At 41.7% G+C, this 20,828-nt stretch overlaps 1 protein-coding gene across 1 annotated transcript; it reads right to left on the bottom strand.

The window, feature by feature from the left end:
- Positions 1 to 1,211: 1,211 nt before the first annotated feature.
- DESI1 (desumoylating isopeptidase 1) lies at positions 1,212 to 20,734 on the bottom strand. Its single transcript, XM_015419180.1, has 6 exons — positions 20,423 to 20,734; positions 12,742 to 12,763; positions 11,275 to 11,344; positions 10,513 to 10,622; positions 7,816 to 7,938; positions 1,212 to 4,699 (listed from the first exon to the last, which is right to left on the bottom strand). Exons 1-6 carry the CDS (start codon positions 20,511 to 20,513, stop codon positions 4,606 to 4,608), a joined length of 510 nt encoding a protein of 169 aa, XP_015274666.1. The 5' UTR covers positions 20,514 to 20,734; the 3' UTR covers positions 1,212 to 4,605.
- Positions 20,735 to 20,828: the final 94 nt, after the last annotated feature.

The following is a 20,828-nucleotide window of genomic DNA, read 5'->3' as shown; positions in this document are numbered from 1 at the left end:
TTTCAGCTTCAAACTGGTTTGTGTTATTAAAAGCAGCTGTCAGATTTTATACATATGATAGTGTGTAACTGATGGCAAATTCCCAAGTTGCAGAATGAAATCATGCACATGCTGTATTTCCACCTAGTGGTGGTAACTCATTGTGATAAATCAGTTGCCTAATTAAGTGGGACAATCAATTGAGAGTATTACTCTATTAATCTTTCTGGTTTGCTTCCTTTGTATAGTTTTATTTATGTACTTGTACTAAGAGATTTAGAGGTAACATAATTGACTTTGCTTGGCTACCAGTTAGAACAGCATCATATTCCAAAATTTTGGAGGTTAACACCCACATGGGTAGCAAGTCCATTTTAAACGTTAAACAGCAACTGCAAAGCTTCCTCTTTGTTAGTCTAGGATTTCATTGCATGCACACAAACTCTGAGAAGTACACAATTCTACACTCAATGTACATTTGCATGGTATTTGCTCCCCCCCCCCAATGTATTCTCTCTACTAGTTCTGAGCAGATCACTGCGACCCAGTTAAAATCTTATTTGGTGCAATGAGGATTTCTGAAATTTTATAACTGTTACCTGCACAAAGTAAAGGATAGTTTCATAACCATAAGGAACAGAAACTTGTTTATTAAAATTATATCTGAGATTCTCAGATCAGGAGATTTCATTCGCTCACTCTACACTGGTGCAGAATCATTTCACATTTAGACACTGCTGTCAAACAATTAGGGATTGTCTATATTCTCAGTTGTACTCCAGGCACCAGTGTAGACTCCACTGGTGGTAGTACTTGTGCTGCTTGCAGCAGTGTACTTGTTCTCCCTCAATTATGACGAGACAAAAATAAAGTGAAATCCCAAAGCTGACTATCATTAGTGGAGGTGTGCCAAGGTACTGTTTTGACTAGTAACTTCACTGCCTTTGCTCAGCAGTTGTGCCACTGACAGCTACTGTAAGTCCGAAAGGGACCAAACGAAGGGTGATTCTGTTCACCCTTCAATGCTATCCCTAGTATAACTGAAAATGATGATTCATTACAACATATACTATAAGCTGGTTGGGAGAAAAGTGAGTCAATGGATACAGTGTGAAGAAACAAAGCAATGTTGAAGTAGCTGACTACAAAACCCAATGAAAACAAAAAAACAAGCCTTCAAAACCAAACAAAAACAACCCAACAAACAAGTTTCTGCCAAAAGGCTTTATTATTTATCTTAGTTATAAAATGGCAAAAAGGAATCCCCAGAAATATGACAGACCCATCATTAGGGCCAAGCCTTTGCTCTCTCATGAGAGCTGCTTAGGTACCCCACCCCCGCCCATTGCCAGCCACTTCAGGTGGGAAGTGAGTCAATTTACATACATATACACATCTCATACTTATATACTTATAAATACATGTGACTAAGTAGAATGCTGGGTCCAGTCAGCCCCTTAGATGCTGACCACCCACACTCAACCGTGTTAACTGGTAAGGGGGCACATACAATTATCTTCTACCCTAGAATGGAGAGCTAGCCTTGAAGCACAGCCTCTTCTAGGAGTCCCATGGTTTCAAAGGCTCAAATTGGTAGTGCACACATGTTAAAACAGAGCCAATGGTTATTATTGAATAGCAAAAGCCCCATCTCTGTAGCAGAAATATTAGGGAGGACAGACATTAGGTTTCATAACCTCATCCTCAACTCCTTTCAGTCCTCCGGGGGCGGCAGAAGTCTCATTCTGCAGTCTTACACACATTTTCTGGAGAGCTAAAACCCCTGCTTCCAAGTAGACATACAAAGGAAGATCAGGATGTGCAATCCTGGAGCAGTGGGGAAGGAAAATGCTAAGAAGGGTGATCAAGTAAGTTCCAGGACATTCCATTTCTCTACTTGGCCAGATGGACTAGTCAGCTGGGGAAAGGCACACACAAAAATAAACAGAAGGAATGGTTAAGATGATAACAAACAAGTTTAAAGGAAAAAAAAAAAGAAGAATCTTGGCACTTCTGAGGCCCCAGTCCTACACACAGTTACTTGGAAGAACATCCCAGGGCTGAACTACATGTTCAGGTTTTTAAAGAGGTGGGTCTAGGTTCCCCACAGCCACAAAGTAGCTGTGGTGGGGAATGGCTTTTTAAAAACGAAGGAGAGCCCAATGGGCTCAGAATGCCACTGCGGAGGGAGGGCTCCTGCCTCCCCCCCCCCCCCAGCAGTTTTCCCTGGCTGAAACAGCACTGGACAGGGAGTTCTTTCCTCATTTTTCCTGCTCCATGTGCAGAGAATACATCGCGTGGAGCAGCAAAAACTTCCCTCCACCCCAGTGCTGTGTCAGCACATGAAAACAAGTTTGGGGGAAGGCACAAGTCTTATCTCCCCCTGTGGTGGCATTCTGAACCCATTTGGGCTCTCCTTTAGTTTTTTAACTAGCCATTCCCCACAGCTGCTGTTTGGCTGTGAGGAACCAGGACACAATTCTTTAAAAAATGCACAGTTTGGTCCTCAGTGGAGCTTTCTTGGAAGTAAATGTATTTTGGAGCCAGCTGCATCAAAGTAAGGAAAAAACTTTCTGAAGAGACAGTGACTCAGTGCTTCCATAAACTTCAACAGGACACATTTTTAAAAGATTTGACACCTGCTGTTCCTCTCCTGTATCTGGTAAAGAAGAAAAGACAAATGTCTTTATAGCAAGCAAAAGAACATGCTATTAAGAATATTCAGGAACAGATTTTGTGTTATTCATTCTTATGTAGCCACAGCTACCAAAACTGGTATAAAATACTGGCAGAATAGAAAGGCAGTGGGTTGTCAGGCTGCCATGTGAAGATCCCATCTGAGGGTTGAGGTAGCAAGAGAGGATCATGCTGCCACTATGTCCATTCCTCTCTCCATTTATTCATATGCCAATCTCTTCACGCACCATCCTCTCCTGCCTGTTCCAGCAAACAAGAGTCCAGTTTTATCCCACAACAAGAAAGGGAAGTGGACTAGAGAAGAGCTCAGTGGTGGGGTAGGGTTGCATTTTTTCCTGTCACCTTAGAATCTTTCAGTGAACAGATGGAATGAGGATGTCTAACAGATGGCAATTTGGCTACCTTGCTAGGGTTGCCTTCTATCCTCATACATATGTTATACAACAAAAGCGATTACCATCTTTGAGCCGAAACAAAATTCTCTTCCCTTCCTGTCAACCATGAGCAAACAATAGCTTTCACTGTGCATCTTTTTGGAGCATCATCAGGGCCAAAGAGCTCTAAGTTAACAGAATTAATAACCAATACAGTGGACCAGGTTGTGTTTGGGACAAAGTTATGTCTCTTCTGTGAGGCTCCATGAAAGCTAATTGCCTTTGCCCCATTTTGTTTCCCTGAACATGGTCACTAGGGATAAGATAAAGTGAAGAAATAATTACCAGGAAAAGACAGTGTATCATCATCATAATTTGTTCCTTGCCCTGCACAGCTGACCCAGATTTTCTGAACATACTTGGAGGAAGATGGAGTGCCAACACCTTTCCCGTAGGAACTGCACATTCCTTTTTAGTAGTATATCATTTAAATATAATGTAGAAGAAAGTTTGATGCAGACTCCCTTTTTACCTCATAAATCACAGGTGCTAATTTTGATTTGGGACTGTAACTTCTGGAGTGGTTGCCAGCTAGCTTGAACAGCCCATGAACCACCTCAAAACTTAGACCATCTGCAACACCTACCTCACTTTCATATGGAAAGACTATGGCATCATAGAAGGCATGTGCTTAAATAACATAGCTGTACAGCTGTACATAGCTGCCATATTTTTCCTTTATCACATGGAGGAAAGACTGGTAAGAGTGATAAAGATTTCCATTTTAACATCACCAGATTCCAAGGGGGCTTCACATATGGCTATGGATGAATTGCAGGGATAATTCTCTCCAAAACTGGACACTCCACACATTGTTTCCAGTCCAGCTGAAATACTGTGAGATAGGTGGCAATCAGGATCATAAAACCATCCAATCATTTGTCATGGAGGTTTCAGCCACGGAAAAATTATATTGTTAATTTAAGACACAGTTCCTATAACATTTCTTCACAGTTAATGTTTTTAACCCCCCCCCCCCCTTTCAGGTAGCACAAATGAATATTCAAGTTTAATACTGGGTTACTGTTAACTAGAATGTAAGTATTGCAAGACTCACACTTTTGGGGCTACATCTGCCACAAATATACCCTAAGAATGGTTAAAAAAAAGAAAAAGAAAAGCCAATCTGCCAAGGGATGGCTTGGGCTACTCGGTGCCACCCATCTCACTTTAAGTTGTGCAGTGGGGCTTCTACTCTCCAGTTTCTTAGCAAGGGAGAATTTTAAAAGCATCAGAAGTGAACCAAGACATTCTCCCCAACAAACAAAAACAACCCCCCCACACCTTGAGCAAGTAGATATAATGCTTTTTGACTTTATAACTCCCCCACCCCTGCAGCATCATATCCCATGCAATCCAGTAACTACTCTTGCTGGACGGTCTGGAGCACCCTCTTGCTGTTAACTCTGGCTTGAAATAATAAAATAGGAATCTGGTACATTTGGGTTTTAAAAGGGAAAGCCCTGGTGAACGGAGGCACTTTCCACGATATTTGCTAGCTCTGTCCATTGTGTCTGCTGAAAGTGTTTCCTCCGGGTGGCTGGATCTGGATGGAGTCGAGCAGAGGCCTCAAAGCTTGTCCAAAGGGTCTGAAGCAGTAAGAAAGGTGAAAGAGAAAAAGAAAAGTGGATTTAAGGTCTCCAAGCACCCTCTACCCCAATAATCTCCCAAACAAAATTGAAACAAAGGTTCTGGATAAAAGTGAAAAAACATCTAAGCGTGTACCTAGAAAAGCGAGGGAGATACATATAGGGGTATACCTAGACAGCTTTTTCATTCAATCTCACCTAATTGCCCTCTTTACTACAACCGCTGTTCCACATAGCTTTAGTCCATGCAGGTCCCATGATGCCCAGCACAGCCTTTTTTAGTGGGCTGAGGGAACCCCCTTATCCCTTTTTCACCAGTAGAAACACTGGCTGGATCCAACCTGACATGTACCACTTCAGGGCAGCTAATCTCTGTAAGCAACATGTGCAAAAGAGTAGAGCCCACAACAGCATCTGATCCGTCTGCATAGTGAAAGGACAGGAAAAGGGGCCAGAACAGCCCTGATTCTTGATACTGAAAACAGGGGGCCTTGAAGAATTCTTTCCCACATTTCACCTCCTTTTCCTGGTAACATTAGCCACACTTCTTTGAGAGTCAAAATTCTTTGGGTGGTCATGCATTTGCTCAGGACAGTTTATCATCCTACACAGATACAGAATGTGATGAACAAGGAGAGCCTCAAGATTCCTTGCTGGAGCAGCCCTCAGCAGGATGCAAACTGCTAAAGTTATGCCCTGGCTTCCCCAGAACGCTGCAGAGAGTGTAGAGTGCTATAAGCTCAGCTCCTGTACTACTTATCCCAAGAGGCTCCACTCTGTGTCTCGAGCCTCAGAGAGCTGAATGGCCACTACAGGAGACAGGATTTCTCTGTTGTGGCACCCTGTCTCCTTGTAACCTTCTGCCTAGTACTGAAACTGATGTCTTTCTGGCTGGCCCAAGTAGATGTTTTTAACTTGTCTGGCCTTTTTCTTATGGTTAGCTTAATACATTTTATTGTCCACTGTTTTCTTCTGTGGCTATTGATGACTTTGTTATTTAGTTTTGTGGATACTGGTTGTGATCTTTTGCATTTATTATTAAAAGTACTGCATTTGATGTTATAAACTGGGGTGTCAAACTTAAGGCCCGCAGGCCAGAAGTGGCCAGCCCATGGCTTTAATGAGGCCCGTGGCTCTTTTCTTCCCCCCCTCCTGTCCTCACCCTTTGAAGCTTGAGGCTGCCAAAGTTCCCAGCTCCCTCCCTCTTGTCTTTGCTTGCTTCCACCAGAAGCTCTTCGGGGCTTGCAAAGTTACAAAGAAAATACGGAATGGGTTTTTCCATTAATGTCTCTGCACCCAGAAAGACTACTCTGGGATTGTTTCCAGCAATAGAAACAGTGCTCTGGGACTGGAATGACAGCCCCCAGAGTAGAATGACAGTCCCTAGCAATAGAATCTGTGTTCTGGAACTGGAATGACAGGGCGCAGAGGGAATGACAGCCCTGGGGAGTAGCAGTAGCATTCTGGGAATGGAATTCCACTCTGGGGGCCCTCTTTCCAATCCCAGAATGCTTCTGCTGCTCCCAGGGACTCTCATTTCACTCTGGTGGCTGTCGTTCCAGTCTTAGAGTTGTCTGTCTGGGCCCAGAGACCTTAATGGGAAATCTATTCCACATTTGCTTTGCAACTTTGTCTGTGCTGCAATGTATTTCAATGGAGTGCAGCTCAAGAAGTTTCACTTTCCAGTGTTTGTATAGTTGCAGCTGTTGCTTGAGGAGTTGTCTCCTTGCAAATACAGGGTTGATGTTTTGAGCCAGCTTGTCTCTGATGAACGGACCTGAGAACAGGTGCCCAAGTGAGTATTCTAACCTGGGAACCCACAGCCAAAGGGGAAATTACACTGGAGAGCCACTGCCACTCTGAGTAGACCTGGGGGGGGGAGGGGAGATGCTTCCAGTGCCAAGCCATTTTATGTTCCTAGGCTCAGAGTATTTTATATTTTTAGTTTATATTTTTAGTTTTTGTAGTGATCCTTGTGCTTTTTCTTGATGTTTTATTTTAAAAGTTGCATTGGCAAACGTCACTATTCCCCAACCTTTCAATTTTAGGAAGGCATCTTTTTTTTGTGTGTGGGGGGAGATTTGGGAGGTGTCAGTTATCAAAGACTGTTAAATAAGCATATTTGTATTTTAAGTTAAAAAATATCTTTAATTGTGTCTGTATCTTTTATAAAGTTCATATCTCTGCTAGCTGGCATTACATGTTAAGGCATGCATAGGGTTGCCAGCTCTGGGTTGGAAAATACCTGGAGACTTTGTGGGTGGATCCGGGAGAAGGAGGGGTTTGAGGAGGGGAGGGGCCTCAGCATGATACAATGCCACAGAGTCCACCCTTCAAAGCAGCCATTTTCTCCAGGGCAGCTGACCTCTGTCAGCTGGAGATCAGTTGTAAAAGTGGGAGATCCCCAGGGTCCACCTGGAGGCTGGCAACCATAGACACGCATGGCCTGGCCGCACAAAGTCCCATTTATGTCAGATCCGGCCCTTGTAACAAATGAGTTCAACACCCCATAAACTTTCCATTCATAATTTTAAAAGAATGGAGTGCGCTTATAAAACTATATTAAACAAAACAAACATTTATTTGTTCTGGCATCTTCTGATGTTGCAAGGGATCCTGGGGAGTGCTCTTCAGGCTGGATGCTGCATCTCCTTCACTCAGCCACCGTGTTGAGGCAGATATAATGAGGCTGAGGATGACCCAGACAGCTAAAACTCACATTCTAAGACAAGGGAAGCAACCTTTCTGGCCCAAATATAGTAAAGATGTTGGTGTGCCAACAAATAAAATGGGGGTGGGAGGTGGGAATAGTTGTACTTGGTCAGACACACTTGGAGCAGGCGAGGAGCCAGTTAGGCTATCAGCATCTCTGGGATCTGCCTTCGACTCCACTGACATCTGTGCAGGTCTGGGAGAAAATGAAAGGCATAAACTATCCTGTTGCTTTCTTCTGTACTGCTGGCCTCAGAAATGCTTCAGTCGCTTGGGTGGAGATCATGCCAAGCAAAATGATCCAGTGTGTGGCTGTTGACACATGGTCCAGTGTGTCGCCAGGGGCTGCCTACCCCTGTTCTAAAGAGTGCCGCACTACATTTGTCAACAGGGACTCTACTCACGTTGCAAGCACTTCAGATGGAAGGTCAGTGATGTAGGAAGGAATCTTTCTCCCTGTCAAAAACTGTGCCACTTCATTGCTGAATGTATTGCAGTTATGGTCAAAAAGATTGTAAGATTCTCCTCTGTAGCCCCAAAGAAAAGTCCAAACACAGGAAAGAGAATGAACAAGAGAGACAGCAAATCAGTAACAGAGAACAATAATTTTTCATTCAAAAGGACTAAAACAGCTTGTATAAAGTTCATAAAACCCAATAAGCCTCACCGTACTCAAATCAGTTACACATTACATGCAAGTGTGCCTATCGGTACCGGTATGTAATTTTAAAAATAAAATAAGTTTTAGGAGAAGAAAAAAAATTAGTGGAAAAATAGAAAGTAGGGGCTGTTTAACCCTTTCCATGCCAGTAGTCTTTTGGCTCTGAATCACCCCCATCCCACAGCATTCAAAATGCATATTTGCCAACATTATGAACTTTATAGAGTAAACAGCCAGTATGGTTTAGTGGTTGAACTGCTGGACTCAAATCTGGAAACTCAACTTCAAATTCTTACTCTGCCATGGAAAACTTGTGGTCTGACCCTGGGGCCATCATCCTCTCACCCTCATTTACTTCACAGGATTGTTGTTGTGAGGACAAATGGAGGCATTGATGATGATACTGTAAGCTGCTTTGGATCCCCATTAAGGGGTACAAGTATCTTTACAAATCAGATAAGATGGGTGATTTAGATCCAAGAAGCAGGAAATCCCCCCTCCTAAACAGCTATTAACAAAACCAGAAGGAAAACATACAAATCTGCATGTCAGCCCTAACATGCATGTAGTTAGCGCCATATATTGCAGTAAGAAAACCACATAATGTAGCACAGATCAGTGCTACATTGATTTAGCTTGCAACTGTTCTGCAGCATCTAAACTGAAATGCAAATGCCACAGAGAGTTCAATTTGAGTGGTTCTAGCTGTATTACTCTTAAGATGGGCAAAATGTTATCCACAAAAAATGCTGGTGCAGAAATCCTAAATTCACAAACTACTTAATGAAGACTGCCTTGGCAGACCAGCCTATCCTTAGGTCCTATCCTCTCCCCTTCTGTGGCTTTTGTGTACCCCAACTGGCAAGAACAATGGCACAGTCAAGTGAGTTCAGCATGATGGTTGCTTTTCTGATTTCTCGTGCAATTACACATCTCTATAGCACATATGAATAACTGACCTATTTCAGTACAGGAAGAACACATAATTCTCCTTGAAATAGATCATTCCCTTTAAAGTAAGTTTCAAGACACCCCGTTCCTCAACAACGAGGTGAGGAAAGAAAACCTCAAAGCTAGAAGACTGTGCTTGGCACAGGATAATCCATGGCTATGTAAACAGAGATATTGTTCCAAATTACATTTCAAAGAGTACCTCACCAGACAGAAGGCAATCAACCACTGCTGTACAATGTGTTATCATTGGCTTAGCACAAGTGTGTACACACAATGATGTAGTTTATTTTGAGCTAGCCCCCCCCCCCCCAAGCTCTATGAAACAGTTTGGGTATAAGAGTACAGTTTCTAGTTTCAAAGAGGCAAATTGTTGGTTCTCCAGCTTTGAAACAGCAACTGGACCCTTTAAACTCACAAGAATACAATTTAGCCTCGTGGGGAAGTTGCCAAACAGCACTGGTATGGGAGGACACGTAATGATGTTGTTCCTCCAGTCCCATGAAGATGCTTCTCTATGGAACTGAATTGCTCAGCCTCTAGCAGGCTGCTGACTGAAGAGTGCAGTTGCCAGCTTCCAGGAGAAAAAACATTTCCCATCTCTTTAATAGAGGCTTAATGGGATGTTACTTATACCCTTGCTATGAAAAAAATTCAACTGCCTATTTCACACATTAAGCCTTTATTAAAGAAACAGGACATTTCTCCCCAGGCCCATTGGCAATACCATTGAAAATGGGGGGGGGGGAGAGAGAACTTCCCTCTTAAGCTCTTGAACCTGGTAAATTCAGCCTATGGGGTTTGACCCCATGGCAGGCAGGTGAGAGGTGAAGGCACAGGACAAATCTCTCCAGTCCTGCAATTCTGAGCTCTGGAAGGCAATGGAAAGACCTGACCCTGGAGTTCTTTACAGAGGTGGATAGTTTGGTAAGCAGATGTCTTCTTACCTCCCTCCTCCCACATCAGAGCACCGAGAGCAAGTCAAGTAGGCTTACTGTCACTTTTGTGAGCCTTTCAACAAAGTCCCAGGCTTACAAGGCTATCGAAAAACTGTACTTTGGCATTTTTTGTTGGGAGATAAAAGGAAGATACATAATAGTCTCTTGAATTCTTTAACTCCCAACAAGAGCGTTGCAGGTGATTTCCATTTGGAAGCAAATGGGAAGATACTTGCTTCCGATCAACCTTAATATAACTGGAATGGCTGCCCATGTACCTTTTTTTGCCCCTCTCCCATATCTATATAGTATTAGACCCCCCCTAATCTGTAGCATACAATATGAAGCAAAATATAAGGATGTATGGCTTGTACAAATGATTCCAACAAGAACTCTGAAGCAGACAGTACATCTCCTATATTTATTTTAATTTTTTGTAGAACTTTATAGCCATTGGGCTCTCCAAAAAGTTTTTTTTTAAAAATAACATGCTTGTGGAATCAGTATCAAGAAGTCTTCATTCTTCTGTATCATTCTCAGCATTTTCTTACCTGAATATAGATTCCCCCAATGAGGCCAAGTATTCCAGGAAAAGATCTTCTGTAACTTCTGTACATCCCAGGTCTACAATAGAGTCTGGAGGCCCAAGCAACGTCCCACCCTGTGAAATTTATACCCCAGAAGACACTAAATAAATATTTTCAGAATTGCTCAGTGTCTTATGGAAAATACATAATGGGGACTGATTTTCTGTGCCCCAAAGAAATTGCTCGTGCTGACTAACATATTGACAATATACTGATAATTTCTAATGGTGGTGGTAAGTTCCAAAAGAACCCTCACACATCCCCAACTTGAACTGGAATAGAAGGCAGGAAAAAGAGATGAACTTTGGTTTCTACTCTGATTTTTTTTTTGTGTGCGGGTACAGGGGACTCTGGACCTCAGCTTGGTCAACTATCAGAATAAACCATTTAAATCTCATTGCAACGTCAATATACACCAAAAACCAGGAGGTGAAAGTAAGCCAAATAAGCTAGTACAAACTAAGAAAGTGGTATCTTCTGCTTTAAGTCCCTCACCCCAAGACTTGGTACTGGTAAAATAATTAAGTTAGCTTCACCTGGCCAAAAACTTAATGGACAACTCTAACTAGACAACCAACACTGGTTATCTAATGGTGGTATACGGTATTGTGCTAGATATAACAAACAACCTCATTTACTTGCTAATGTTCTAAAGTATAGAAATTGATATGCAGCAACCTACAAGGAGATGTGGAGCTAGAAAAGATAAAAATATCAAAAACTTACAGGTGGACAACTGGAGATTCCACCACTTCCATAGAAAAATTCATCCCTGTGGACAATTATGGAGGTGTGCCTGAGAAGAGAGGGACAGGGGAACAGGGAGAATGTGTGTTGAAAATGGATCATGAGGGAGAAAGCATGTTGAAAACAGAGATTAAATAGGATCATGAGTAAACATAATAAAAAACCGTCTTACCTAGAATATTACTAAATCAAATAGTTTAGCAAAGTTAATGGGATTAAGCATACAAAATATGATGAATAAAATAAGTTCTGAAGAAAAAAAACCATTTTTATAATGTCACAAGCAGACACCATCTCAAAAGAGGCATACAGTCTCCCATGAGTGCAGAAGATTTTGCCTTTTGTAGCTGACACCTGTAATTTTTCCAAGTGCTTTTATTGATCATTTTTAATCAAATCAAACCAAATCAAGAAGTTTTTAAATCATATCAAACACAGCAGCCTTAACTTTAAAAATAAATAATCAATTTTATATTTTATTTTTACAGTTTGGCTCATTGATAAAGTATGTAGATGGTTCCAGTTTCAGTCCCTGGCATCAAGATATAAAATTATTTCAGGTTAGGGATGCCAAGTCCCCCCGGGGGGCGGGGAAACCCCTGCCCGGGAGGCCCGTTCCCCGCCGCCGCCAGATTGGGCCCCCTGGGGGAACCCCACTCCCAAAGCACGTCACACAGAAGTGATGCAAGCATGTCGGGGACGTTGGGGGCGGGGCCACAATCATCCGAGGGAAAACTCTATGGTTTTCCCTCGGATGATTGTGGCCCCGCCCCCTACGTCCCCGATGTGCTTCCGTGTGATGTGCTTGTGGCGCACGCGCGAAGACTCCCGCAGCAAGGCTGGACTCCCTCGCTCCGGAACAGGTAAGCACTTGGCAACCCTATTTCAGGTGGCAGCTGCTAGAAAAACCTTTTTCTGCCCCAGCCCCTCAAGAGCTGCTGCCAGCCATAGTTGGCAATACTGGGTTGCTGACTTTGAACATTCATACCTTCAATGGCCAAAACTAAAACTCTTAATTATCACTGAAAAAAACCTGAACAAGGACCTCTTGGCTTCTGTGTAACACTCAGCATATATTTTGGATTAAAGTATAAAACTGTCAACTGCCTGTAGAAAAAAGTCCTGTCCCTTTTATAGAGGCTTAATGGGACGTTATTTACCAGGTGGTGATGTCTTTTGCTTCCATACCATAAAAAGCTTCAGCTGCCCATTTCTACACATTGTGCCTCCATTCAAGGGGCACACATTTTTTTTCTTCGAGCTTCTTGGCAACCCCGTATTACAATTAACTGCTAGAACCGAGGCTCCGTTTTCCAATATAGGAAAGAGACAGGTAAAGTACTTATGACCTAAATTAGGGTCTATGCAATAGCTTTTTCCAGCACAACAACAGCAGGAACATTTCATACACACTATTAAGCACCCATTTTAATGTTGGTTACTCACCAGATGCCGTCCAGCTGCTTCCCTGTATATGTAAGAGAGAAAACAGGAACCTACTGAGAATCTTGCAACCTGTTACCTCTCTCAGCTATTAATTCACATTGCATTACAAGCAAAACACAGCATCAAGTGACACTATAAAAGAGCAGAAAAAATAATATATTTCTTTCCCTTTGGTGAAGTTAGTACTATGGGCATTGACTGGGATGGCAATGGGTTGGATGGCAATGGGTCACGCTCTAATCCTTAAAGGTTATGTTAACAGGTCATAAAGCTACACAGAGACACAATATTAGAACCTGCATGCTAGGAAGTAACTACTTGCCTGGATAGCTGCAAACTGCCTAGAGAAAAAAATGCCCCGCCTCTTTAATAGTGGCTTAATGGGATGTTCTTACCTCGTAAAATTATTTATCTCCATGCCATGAAAAGCTTCAACTTCACATTTCCACACATTAAGCCTTTATTAAAGGAACAGGATGTCTTTTTTCCTTCAGGCCGGCTGGCAACCCTTTTTGCCTACAGCATGTAAGAATAGTTTCCTAACAACTTCAGGTGAATTGGTTCTTTCTCCTTTCAGGGCAGCAACATGCTCCCAATTCTCACTCAAGCTGCACATATAGGAAGGCTAGTAATTTATTACTTTGTTGTAAGCAAATGTATAAATCTGCATGATGATTTGGGGCCAACAATCAGGACAACCATTTCATAAAATAAGAACCACTGTCTTAAAAGACCAGGCAGAAGCAGTTCTCACATATTTGAGGAAGGGAATAGAAGGAAAAACTACTGGAAAAGATGGTCCTTTAGGTATGTGAGTCCCAGATGAAGGGCTTTAACAATAAGAACTAGCATCTTGAACTGAAGCCAGAACAGAAGAGAGATCAGTGTAGCAGTTTCAAGAAGACAGCACCATGTGCAAAGCAGCTAGTCCCAAACAATAGTCAAGCTGCTGCATTTTGTACCAACAGAAATTTCTTCATGACCTTCAAAAACATGGGAGGGAAGGGAAAAGGATGATGCACTACTGCTCTGTTCAGACTTTGCACATCTCATGGCTGCTTTTATATATTCAGGGATATTTTTGGGCAGGACTGCACAGGAATGGAGTTCTGGCTGGCTTTAGAGTTGGCCATGCCTACTCTGCATGTGTGGCTACAGAGGGAAGGCCTGGAGAGCGACCCCCCCCCAGCGACTCCAAGGCGGGTGGGCCAGGGGGGCCCCTGGAAGGATCGGGGAGGCATTTAAATGCTTCCCCATGCCTTCCCCGGCCTGTCCAACGGCCAGCTTGCCTGGGCTTCCTGCAGCCGCGGGGCACCCAGGCAATCCAAGGGAAGGCGTGGGGGTGTGGCCTAATATGCTAATGAGTTTCTTATATTGGGTGTGGTCTAATATGCTAATGAGTTCCTGCTGGGCTTTTTCTACAAAAAAAGCCCTGTATATATTTAATAATAAGGTTGGCAGATCCAACCACTACATCATGCTTTTGGCCTCAATGGTCAATTGTCATTCTGATCCAAACAGAGAGAGTACAATAACTGGTTCAGAAAATCGCTACTATTTTGCTTTTGATACACATGCCCCTTAGCTTTATGATACATATATGATATTCAGATGTTTCCTCCAATATTTGTGTTAATCTCCATGCCAGAAAAAGAACATTACAACAAAAAGCACTATGTTTTCATAACAAATATAGAAAGCAATGTACCACATGAACAAAACCACCCTTGGTAATTTGTATCTGTTGAAATGTTTCATGAACAGTCTGAAAGTACTCATTGATTAAGATTTATGGGGTAGTAGGAGGCAGCTTGAATGTCAAGTTTGATTAAAGGAGTTCCAAAAGAATTGTGCCAATATTACTTAAACCAAAAACAGAAATATTCCATATTTGAACAACTAGATTTAGAGCCTTATGCAAGATGGCAAAAGTAAAATGAAAAAACAACTGTTGAAAGCGGTGTACAACACCTGTTCTTCTAATGTCGTTACCTGTGACATGGTATTAGTGTTGCAATTAGATCTACAATGGTGTACCAGGGGACCAGAAATGGGCAGGGCATGGAAGAAGAGTTTTGATAGCTGTAACCATTACATAAAACCATTATGTTGACAGTTTTACATGCACATTTGCTGATCTGAGTTTATCAGGTTCTGATTTTGACATAAATTGTAGCTTTACTGAAAGTCTTCTATGGGAATGCTTATCCCTATCTGCAAAATCCTAAGAATCAGGGTTTTAAAAAATGTTTAACAGCAAGTTGTTGGGGTAAGGATATAGTAAAAATGCATATCAGCCAAATCAAAGCCACATTAATGTGCAAATGCTTATCTTAAATACTGGAGCTTTATAATTTTAAATTGCCTCTTCTCTAGTGCTACATATGGCTTTTAAATTACTGTGAAATAAGATGCTAAATACAGCAATGGAATTGTAATAAATTACTATAATAAACTTGTTGCCACAATCAATTGAATATTTTAGTGCATATTTTATATTAAATGTCCCATCATGATCAAAAATACAATATCTAAAGTATAACAAACATCATTCCTACCACAAACTGAATATCATCAACAATTATTGCAAAAGTCCATTTATAAATTCATTTCAAATATATAAAGTCCATTGAAAATTGCTTATAGGTCTATACACAAATCCATTAGGAATATGCAAATAAAGTCCATTCAAGATTGTTTATAGGACGAGGTTTCCGGATATGTCACTCATTTCAAAGTCTTCCTGAAGTAAAAACTGAGAATATGATAGACCTTTACAAAGATCCATAAACTAATTTTCCAAATATGCCATGGACAATATACCCTTCAGTGCCATAAAGCTGCAATGCCAAACTGGCTTACTGAATCCTTTATGGTAAATTTCACAATTTTTATATACTGTGGCATCAATCAGCAAAATTCAAAAGACAGACATTCAGGTACTTTACTGATGTTAATAAAGCCTCTAGTATTTTTCTAGAAAAAAACATAGATTATATTTCTCTGAATAAACCAGAAATTCATGAGCAATTCCTAATGGATTTGTGAATGGACTTAATTCTTGATGATATTCAATTTGTGGTAGGTAGTTACAATTTTGATATTGTATTTTTTATCATGATGGGACATTTGATATAAAATATACGCTAAATTATTCAACTGACTGTGGTAACAAAATTATAGTAATTCATTACAATTCCATTACTGTATTTAGTGTCTTGTTTCACAGTAGTTTTCTTGCTTTAGATTGTATCTTTATTACTGTGATTCCTTTAGTGGTAACCATATGGCTTTTAAATTGACATTAAAATACCAGCTCTAAAGCACTGATATTAAATACAAATTATGGGTTGTATTCTACAACTGTGTGCAACTTAGAGTACTGTGTTCTATGGGCACTACACACATTCCACCTACATAAGAGTTGTACTGACACAATGTGCCTTGTATCAACAGAACACACGGTACTTTTTTTGCACGGGGTGGTAGGATAAAGCCCGAGACAACTGAACACAAACCAGAAATGTACAATATTTGGACACACCCATAATATGTTGCTAGAATCTGTAACTGCCTAATAGTCAGCAAGGAATCTTCATTTGAAAATATGTAATTATGCCTGAGAACAAGAATAGTTGCCATCCTGAATAAAAATATCCAGCTACCTGTTAGTTAGCAAACTTTTGAGATAAATAAAAATCAGAATTATTTTGTGTAAGAGCACAGAGCACCCTGAAAACAAAAAATATCATCAAAGCACAATGGATCAAATAAACTATATCTACCTGACTCCTGTATAAAGGCCTGAAAGCAGAAATAATTTTATTTCAAAACACTCTAAAGTAATTTCACTTTCATTTGTAGAGAGAGCTATATAACACGTTTGGATTTCCAAAAAGGCATGTTTTTTTGGGGGGGGGGGATCAAGGTCCTCCCACTCACCCCTCTGCTGCATTCTCATATTCAATCCTGAAGTTTGCCCTGTCACTGTGACCAATGAATGTGTCACAATAGTCACTTCATACAGCAGCCACACAATATAAGCACCTCCCACACACTGAATAGTTTTTAAAGCTAAGCTTTTGCTTATGCACTGCAGACTCATGCAAGCTTATTCTTGTTTCTTGCCTTCCCCAGAGATTTGTGTGTGGGTGGAAAGCAGAGACACCAGCAATCCCGCTTTTCACTGGCAGTATCTAAAATCCAAATAGCTTAGAGACATCATATATAAAGGGCTTTTGGACACAATTTTGGTGGGGGCGATAAACCATGCTTTTGAGGGAGACAACTTCCACACAATTTCCTTAAAAATTGTACTTTGTTACAGGTAAATTGCATTTCCCCAGCACTCAAGAAATTTTCCCTGGGAAGATATAATTCTTTTCCAGATAGCAACTCAAAAATTTTTTCCCTGGGAGAATATAATTCTTTTCCAGATAGCATTTTTCTTGGTTATTGTACATTTTGTGTGGAATGCAGGTAAATTACTATTGGCACCTTTTGTGCCCAGATTCACTGGAAACTCTGTACTCCATGTCTTGTATTGGGTACACATCTAGTCATTGAAAAGAATAGAAGTACAGTAGCAATAAACAGAAACACATCTCCCCTCTCTATTATACACAGACAGTACACAAGGTAATTGAAAATGGGCCTGTGGAAATTTTGCTGAAAGGTTAAAATGTAGTTGAAAGAAGTTTCGCTTGTACACAAAGGACCTAACAGGCTGTCAGCGCTGCTATACTTCCATCACAACTGCTAAATTTGCCCAACTAGCAAAACCATGTTCAGACAACAAGGGCTTGGGGAGAGGGGTCTTTGTGCCCTAGAACTCTTGTGTCCCAGGCAAAACTGCAATTATTTCAGCACTATATTAAAGTCTTTCAGTGTGATCTGATGGCACAAATTAGAGCTTACCATTTCTCTAAGTCTGAGCTTTTATGTTGCTTTTAAAATTCTATCATCCACCACAAATTTTTTAGATAAAATGGTCTAAAATAAATGCTTCAAATCCTGACTTGGATAGCCCAGGTGATCCCAATCGCATCAGATCTCAGAAGCCAAGCAGGGTCAGCCCTAGTCAGTACGTGGATGGGAGACTACCAAGACAACCCAGGGACCTTGCTACACAAAGGCAGGCAATGGCAAACCACCTCTGAATGTCTCTTGTCTTGAAAACCCTTTGGGGTTGTCATAAGATGGCTGTGACTTGACAGCAACCCATCCCCCCAAACTTCAACAAAAGGGAAGCTAGAAGCGCAGCACTGTATAATTGTGTAACAAAATTATTTGATTATGACCATTGTGAAGAGACATGGACTGGTTAGTGGATTAATACTCTAAGTACAAGATAGATTTGACAATATCGTAATAGATTAATGAGATTCATAGGAGACTTATATTTTTAAAAAGATATCAGGAAGATAGAGTTTGGCCAGTGCAGTATTCTCACCTCTGCACAAGAAGCTGAATCTGCTGAAATACAACTAATAATAGTACAGGAGTCCTATCCTCCTTTATAAGTGGACCAACAGCAAGAGAGGGAAATACAGAAGATCACACAGAATATACAAATTTGGAAAGATACTTCATAGAACAAGAAGGCTGACAGAGAGTAATGAAACTGATCACTACCTATGCTTACTCTACACACAAGCCAAAGGGGTCATAGTTCTAATCTAGCAACTAGCCCATCAAATCCTACTGCATTTACTTTAGCAAACACTTCTCTTTGAAAAGATTTTGTGATTCACACAAAGGCAGAGATAATACAGCATCTCTGCTCATATCTATGCAACTCCCACAGTACCTTTCGATGTATCTTGTGCATACCTGCATGGCATATAGCCGACAGTCTTTCCCATTTCAGTCTCTGTGTTCTACTGTTTTGCAAACATACATTTACAAGATGTTATAAGAGGTGGCTTTTCATTCTCCTCTCTCTAATGTCCCCAATGTGTTGTGGTCAGGACAGATTTAAAGACAACCTTCCTTTATCCAGAGCAACTCGGTTTTTATAGTGGAATTGGTTATCTTTAATAAAGTCTAAAGTGAGGATATATCTTAAACTACCACAACTACTGAACTGACCATTCTACTAAACGGGATAATACAATTAGAGGAGATTAGCAGTTCACCATTGAGGCAGCATTTCATTTTATTGACAGCCCTCACTTATGAATCTTTACTCAGAAGAAAGTCACACAGAGTTCAATAGGGCTTATTCCCAGGTGAGAAAGCATAGGACTGGAAGCTTGAGACACTCTCCACACAGCTGTACCTATCAGATAGAAGACCCTAGATCTTAATCAGACGTTCTCTCATTACTTCAGCAGGCAAGAAATAATCAGGTTAAAATTTGTTATATACACTTGCACTATATGCATGTTAAAACTGACAAAATTGATTGCTTCCATAAGTAACTTAATACCAGGAACGTCAATGAGGAATGGATTTGGGAAGGCTCAGAGTTTCTTTCAAGTGAAAGCAGATTAACTGATACATTGTACAAGATCATCTCCCTAAAAACAAGCCCTCTTCTTCCAGTCTCACAACAGAAGCTTAAATTACTTAGTGCCAACAGTCATCCCTGGAGGAGGGGGAAGAGTACTGGCAAGCATGCCAGCTAGTTAAAGTGCACATGACTAAGTTAAAGGCTGACATGACTAAGCAGTTACCATTCATGGCAGATATATACAAGGAAAAAACATTTTTCACACCTTATAATTTTTTTGCTGCCACAAATTAAAACAACTACTGTTCTGGAATTATACACAATAGAATTTAGGTGCACAAGTCTTGCATTCCAGTGACTTTGACACAGGAATGTCAAAACTTAAAAACCCCTTACAGCTATACAAACACTGAAAATAGTTCTGAAAACAAGATTTACAACCCAGGATCTCAAATTGTGTTATTTAAGCTCAGTGCTATAAACCAGAGATGATATTCTCATATAAATTTACCTTGCTAGTTCAGCCACCTTTCACCATTGTGAATCAGGACACATTTGTATCTCTAAAATACTGAGAGCCACCTTACTTAAGGGTTTACTAATTATTCAAAGAGTTACTACTTATATGGTTTTGGGGGAAACAGTCTATGATAGCGATCTCTTTTTTTTTTTTGTCTTCAATCACCACACACACACACACACACACACACACACACGAAAGAAAGTGTGATGCTTCCCATTTAACAGGCCCCGGGCATTAGGCACAGATAGCTCTCTGTCATCATGACACCCAGAAAGAGGCACCGCTACCAAGTTTTTTTCATTTTAAACTCCCTCCATCTCCCGGTCACCATGTTCGCTAAGCCTAACCTTGTTAAGCTACCTGGAGGTGATAGTGGTGGGCCCAGCATCTTCCCCAGGCCCCCCCCCCCCATTTTGGGACACGGATGCAGAGAGGAGAAAGAAGGGGTCAGAAAAGACCAGCTCCTCTCCTCCCATCACTTTGGGGCATCAGCCTTTGTAGATTAGGCATGCTCCCCATCCCTCGATGGTGAGAATGAAGCTCGCATCTCTTTTCCTCCCCGTCCGGGGGAAAGACCGAGAGGTACCCTGCCCGCTCACCCCTCCCCCCCGCCATAGTACTAGGGCAAAGGTACCAGGGAGAACTGACAGAGACGGAGGCGGCGGGCGGGTCTCCGTCCTCTCCTCACCCCCCCGCCCCCTTACCAAGCATGATAGGGCTGAGGCGCCGAGCCATGCCCTTGGACAGGTCGTAAACGTAGAGCTTCACAGGGTACAGCATCGGAGGGGAGTCCATGGCATGAAGAGGAGTGGGGGGATGACTGGAGGAGAGCGACGGGGACTCTCCTAATGGAGGGACTCGGGAGGGAAAGGAAGAGCCCAGCCAAGCCGGCTCCTGCAGCCCCTCCGCTCTCCGGCAGTTGCTGGTGTTATGACCCAACTGACAGAAGGGACGGCAAAGAGAGGAGGAGGGTCGAGGAAGAGAACGTCCCCTCCACGCATGCGCCACCCCTCACAGCCGACACCTCCGCCGCCTGTCACTGCGCCTCTGCTGGGAAGTGGTGCTGAGCGCTGGAAGGCGGAGCTCCGGTGGGCGGAGCAAATGAGGACA

This window comes from Gekko japonicus, unplaced genomic scaffold (genome assembly GCF_001447785.1).
Source record: "Gekko japonicus isolate JY-2015 unplaced genomic scaffold, Gekko_japonicus_V1.1 scaffold37, whole genome shotgun sequence".
NCBI lineage: Eukaryota > Metazoa > Chordata > Lepidosauria > Squamata > Gekkonidae > Gekko > Gekko japonicus.
The sequence above is the reverse complement of the archived record's forward strand: the minus strand, read 5'-3'. Positions and strand labels throughout refer to the sequence as shown.

Bases quoted from the DNA above. Each gene is read 5' to 3' on its own strand.
- DESI1 (XM_015419180.1), bottom strand. From the start codon at position 20,513: ATGGACTCCCCTCCGATGCTGTACCCTGTGAAGCTCTACGTTTACGAC. The intron at 12,764-20,422 runs GTAAGGGGGCGG...TTACATATACAG, and splicing joins CCTCAGCCCTATCATGCTTG to GGAAGCAGCTGGACGGCATC. The intron at 11,345-12,741 runs GTGAGTAACCAA...CTCTCTTCTCAG, and splicing joins AAGCAGCTGGACGGCATCTG to GCACACCTCCATAATTGTCC.